Source organism: Oratosquilla oratoria, chromosome 39 (genome assembly GCF_046742065.1).
Source record: "Oratosquilla oratoria isolate Oo_2021 chromosome 39, ASM4674206v1, whole genome shotgun sequence".
Lineage (NCBI taxonomy): Eukaryota > Metazoa > Arthropoda > Malacostraca > Stomatopoda > Squillidae > Oratosquilla > Oratosquilla oratoria.
This window is the reverse complement of record NC_134815.1, coordinates 44,670,836-44,676,808: the sequence shown is the minus strand read 5'-3', so window position 1 is coordinate 44,676,808 and position 5,973 is coordinate 44,670,836. Positions and strand designations below refer to the sequence as shown.

Genomic DNA, 5,973 nt, shown 5'->3' with positions numbered 1-5,973 from the left:
TGTTCTTGATAATTTCTCCTATTCTTGTTTCTGCGATGCATGCAATATTCTATCCCATCCAAAAAAAAAATGACGTCTACAAAAGACCTTTTGGTCCGTGATAAGGACCCAGAAAGAGCAACAGTTAAGCGAACAAGCGGACAAAGTAACCAACAAACAAAAAAATATTGCGTAACGGTTTATCTCGACCAGGACTTGATTATTTATTTTGTTTTATTACTTTTTTTTTTACCGTAATTGGTAAATTTTGACATACACGAACATACAAGAACGAGTTAATGTTCCAAGAACTAAAATGATCAACTGTTTGTTCGCGAAATTTCTGGAGTTGTTATTCTCAATCATGGGTCAACTTAGACAATGGTCGTTACAAGAAATAACATGAGATGGGGGTAAATCGTTGCCAAACCTTATTTACTTATATATTCATCTATTTTTTGTGATATAAATTGACTATATATTTTTTGTTTATAAAAGAATATGACTATACTTTATGCAAAACTTAAATGATAAATATGCTTCATCTTATTTTTCTGTGCCCTGATGGTGGATATACACTTTTTTATATAGGAGTAAGGTGGTGAATGGTGAAATACGTCAGGGCATAGGGATAAATGATGGAGGAAAGTTTAAGAATCCTTGAAACAGACGAACCATAAAATTTCATGCTAAAGCCTCAGCGAGAAGTTTAATCTATTCCCCCGACTACGTCGTGATAACATTTAGGCAATATACTGCACAGTTAGCGTCACAGGATTAGGAGTGATCCAGTTCACATGTATGTAAGAGAAAACAAACAGATAACGCCAGGCAAACATTTCCATGAATTTTTGTTATCACTTTCCACCCTCTACAAGTGCCTCGCAACCGTTGAATCGCGTCAGTCAGTGTCGTCGTCTTCGCCGGAGGAAGTTCACTCGGACCTATCTTCTTCCCGTTTTCATTCTTCGACTCATTACTTCGATTCTTTTGTCCTAAAGAGAGAGGATTCTGGTACGTGGCATGCGCTGTGATATTCTCTAGCACCTTTTGAAAAAAATACTCGCACTTCCTGATACCCGCTACTTTGGAACAGTTTCCAATTTTCACTAACGCTCCCGATCACTCCGTAACATTCCGCCATATTGCGATACACCTTCCACTTTTATTAGAAACATTTGACAGCCTTCGGGGGCTATTTTCTTTTAGTACTCTTCTTTTCCTCACCTCTTCTCTTTTGTCCCTCTAAAACTGAAGTGTTATTGTGGCACTGAGCCTTACCAAGGACCGCGGTAACAAGCAAAGCCATGAATATTGTGATATTTGAGTGACAAAAAGCGTCCTTGTCAGTGAGGTATAAATACTCATATATAAATATATATATATATATATATATATATATGTATATATATGTATATATGTATGTATATACTGTATATATATATATATATGTATATATATGTATATATCTATATATATGTATATATATATATTTATGTATATATGCATATATATATATATATATATATATAACTACAAAGTAATGTCGTAACACATTAGTAAATTTAAACAAAAACCCACTGTGTTGGATAAGAAGAAATGAAATAAATAGATTCCATATATTTCGTATTCCACTGAAGAGGATCACAGTCCGTGATCGAAATATATGGAATCTATTTATTTCATTTCCTCTTATCCAACACAGTGGGTTTTTGTTGAAATATATATATATATATACACAAAGGTGCATTGTGGTTTCTGCATTTGTAAGGGTGAGTGTCAATGTATACTGCTCTGTGCCGAAGAACCGGAGAGACAATCAGCTTAACACTTGATGCCTCTGTGTCACCTCAAAGTATTTTCTTCATGCCGTTTTATTCAGCCTAAGAGAAGCCTCTGAACTCTCGAGGTTAAATTAAGTCTTGATTAACATTCAATTAACCTCGCTAGGTTGTTTCATTTAGGTCATGAGGAACCTCTTGGTTTTCGAGGATTAAAAGAAACTTTAACCTCATCAGACACTGGTTTGCTGAACAGCATTCGGATTTTTAGAAGACTTAGAACATTTAACTTTTTTATCCACCTGTCGGTTTTTGTGGTATTTCTTTTTTTACAATTATATGTGAAACCGAATGAATGGCACTTCTCACTTGGTCAATATCTATCACCAATACTTTTGTCAATTTACATGTTATTGACAATCTTGACTTACTCTGTTCTTCTGATATAAAAAAGAAAACTATGTATTTCTAGATTACCTGATATCAACCTGACAGGGTCAATGTCGACCAAGTTATTTCAGTGTTGTCCATGAATGCTTAGATGACGTCATAATTGAAAATAGTTAATTATATTCCACGACTTTCTCAAGAATGACACAAGAACGAGTCGTTTATTTGGAATGTCTTCAACTTTAGATCTAGAAGTTTCTTATTTCATCGTTACAAGCAGATATTGGGTTCTAACTCGTTTTATCTTTTTATTTTCCAAAGAATCTAGTAGGCGATAATATCTGACAGCTCTCATAAAAATGTGTCCACAATACGAACATAAATTATTTGTCCCCCTTTTGTAAGACTAGAGATGTTGAAACACAAAGGCAAAAGCCGACAAGACTGTGAGAATCAACACCATGTGAGATCGAAACCTTTATTGGTACCTTGAAAAAGCTGTAACAAGCGAAACGTCGTACCAATAAAGGTTTCGATCTCACACGGTGTTGATTCTCAAAGACTAAAAGACTAGAGATATTTTCCTTATTTTTTTTTTCAGCAGAAGTGCCCTCGTAAGCTGGATAAAGTCATCTGTTTTCAGCAAGAACTAAACTGGTAATTTTTTTTTTTATCGAAGCGAAGCAGTTAGCTTGGGCAGCTTTCCCCTCTTGGGCATAATATCCTTTTGTTTGTGTCAATTGACATTTGGAAATAAACTCTTCTGCTGGGATTCGAACCCTTGCCTGAGCGGCTTGCGTCTTTATAAGACAAGGACCGTAACCACTACGCCATCGTTTCGTTTTGTAGGGTCAGGATGGCGTAGTGGTTACGGTCCTTGTCTTATAAAGCCGCAAGCCGCTCAGGCAAGGGTTCGAATCCCAGCAGAAGAGTTTATTTACAATATCCTTTGCTTAAACTGAATAAAATCACCTGATTGGTTTGGTGGAAATAACATATGGAAAGGGTGTCATCATGGCGAAAGTGTTAATTCGAAACTACCAAATTAGGGTTCTCAGAAACTGTCACCTTTGCCCTGCATACTCAAATAGCCTGGGTAGGTGGCACTTGAAAAAATTACGAGCATTCAAGAGCACAGCCTCCATTCTTGACGAGTAAATTCTCCAACTCGAGCACCAATCCAAGACTTCTTGTTATCCTTTTCCCGTCTTCCTTCCAGAATGGCATCAATGGTAGGCCAGACAGCCATGGCCCTGTGGGCCACAATGGCACTTCTATTGGCCTCTTGCCAGGCAAAGTCACCCGCCGGCATCGCAATAGCTGTGTTTGATGGAGCGCAAGAGGCAATGCAGCCTCGATCCAGTCTCGAGTCTCAGGATTCTGTTCAGCAGGAGAGAGGTGAGTCTTAGTCATTTGCATATACATTTCTGTTTTGTGTCCTACTCATATTTTGAAAGTATATTTTTGATTGTTTGTTTGCTTATGTGTGTGTTTATCTAGATGTAGTCTACGGGGTTGGAGCAATGCCAATGGGGTTCCGTCTCTTCTTCTCTATTTGGCAAACCTTGCTTTGATATTTTATGGTCTTGGCTTGGGTTATATTTTCATCTAACTTTCTCCACAAATCTACACTTCTATGTGGATAGCTATACTTCTTGACACCTTTTAAGCTCCTTTTTCAGTTTTTTACTATGTTCTTTTGTAGATCTTTCCTCTCGTACCAGTTATTATTTTCTCTCCACTTTCTCCAAATTTGCTTCCAGATTATATATCATTATCATGTCACCTGTCTCTCTTCGTACTTCCACGGTGGGTAGTCCCAGTTTTTCAGTCTTTCCTCATATAGCATTATTTTTGACCGGGGGTCATCATGGTTGCCGCGTCTTGTATTCTGTCAATTTTCTTGTATATTTCTGTATGGTGACCACAACAGAGCTGCACATTCCATTCCTGACTCCACTCCTAATGCCACTCCGCGCTTCTCTCTCTCTTCATGATCTTTGAATCGTCAGCAAATACGTTTGCATAACTACTTATTTCTTCCGTCATGTCACTAATATATACGAGGAACATTATAGGAGCCAAAACTGAACCCTGTGGTACACCGCTGGTTACTTTTTTCCATTCTGACTTTTCATTTCTCATTACGTCTGTCTTTTAAGTGAACAAATGTTTGCGAAAATGTGTCATTCTAAGATATTCTAACTCTATGGCGTAGTCTTAGTGGGTAGAAGCACATATAATGTAGATGAAACTAGCCGATGAAACTATGCGCTGTGCAGATGACGTAAAGGATACATAGCGATCAAATCCCTTTGCTTACAAAAATTACCTACAAGTAAAAGTAATGACGTTTCGATTTTCTCATTATATTTTTTATATATAGGTAGGTAATACTGTATCTTAGATCATATACATACATTCAAGACTTACACTTATAATAACGTCAGACACTCACATACGAATAGCAATGGCTTAGCGAGACGAAAATGGCATGTGAGTCTCGATCCCATCCGATCCTCTAATCCTGGTTATCCTTCATTCTTACCCCAAAGCTAATTCTCACTTGATTCCCACTTGTCTATATCTTATAAAAACATATCTTAGATTTACAGTGGCCCTGGCCGATACCTGGTTTACATCATTCGAGACTATGGACCCATTGATAATTGAGGGTTCTGGTGTCACTAGGTGTTATATGATCCTCCAGAGCCTTCGAGTTTGAGGACAAGAACGGGTTTCCATGTCATGAACGTACCATGTCACATTTCGATAAAAGACTGACATCATCTTTCGATTGATGTTCTACCTAGATAAACCACTAAGACTCTGTTTTCCTTCCACTGCTTGCAGAGTCAACTCCAAGCAAAGACCTCCAGCAAGATATCACCAACCTTTTGCGAAGCATCAGCGACTCTTATGAATCACTCGCAAATATGGTCAACCCCTTATCAACGACAACTCAACCAGATGATACGTCTACAACTTCAGATTCACAGTCAGAGGATACCACAACCACAGAATTATCGGAAGTTACGTCTCCAACAACGGTTGAGCCACAGGATACCACTTCAACTATATCACAGACAGAAGAGACTACTACTACAGCTTCTACAGCAGAACCAGAAAATACCACCGCCGCGACAGAATCAACAGAAGTGACGACTTCAACAACGGCTGAAACACAAAACTCCACTTCAACTACATCGCAGTCACCAGAAAATACCACCGCCGCGACAGAATCAACAAAAGTGACGACTTCAACAACGGCTGAAACACAAAACTCCACTTCAACTACATCGCAGTCACCAGAAACTACTACAACTTCTACAGCACAACCAGAAAATACCACCGCCGCGACAGAATCAACAGAAGTGACGACTTCAACAACGGCTGAAACACAAAACTCCACTTCAACTACATCGCAGTCACCAGAGACTACTACAACTTCTACAGCACAACCAGAAAATACCACCGCCGCGACAGAATCAACAAAAGTGACGACTTCAACAACGGCTGAAACACAAAACTCCACTTCAACTACATCGCAGTCACCAGAGACTACTACAACTTCTACAGCACAACCAGAAAATACCACCGCCGCGACAGAATCAACAAAAGTGACGACCTCAACAACGGCTGAAACACAAAACTCCACTTCAACTACATCGCAGTCACCAGAGGCCACTACAACTTCTACAGCACAACCAGAAAATACCACCGCCGCGACAGAATCAACAAAAGTGACGACTGCAACAACGGCTGAACCACAAAACTCCACTTCAACTACATCGCAGTCACCAGAGACTACTACAACTTCTAC

General features: G+C 38.8%; 1 protein-coding gene across 1 annotated transcript in view; it reads left to right on the top strand.

Moving 5' to 3' along the window:
- The first annotated feature begins 837 nt into the window (after positions 1-837).
- The window catches only part of LOC143020387 (uncharacterized), an 11,013-nt gene continuing 5,877 nt past the window's right edge, over positions 838-5,973 (top strand). The window contains exons 1-3 of the mRNA XM_076176788.1: positions 838-993; positions 3,370-3,548; positions 5,004-5,973. The exon at positions 5,004-5,973 is cut by the window's right edge and continues 577 nt beyond it. Of these exons, the coding sequence (XP_076032903.1) occupies positions 3,371-3,548; positions 5,004-5,973 (1,148 nt within the window). The 5' untranslated portion in view covers positions 838-993; position 3,370. The remainder of the gene's footprint in view (positions 994-3,369; positions 3,549-5,003) is intronic.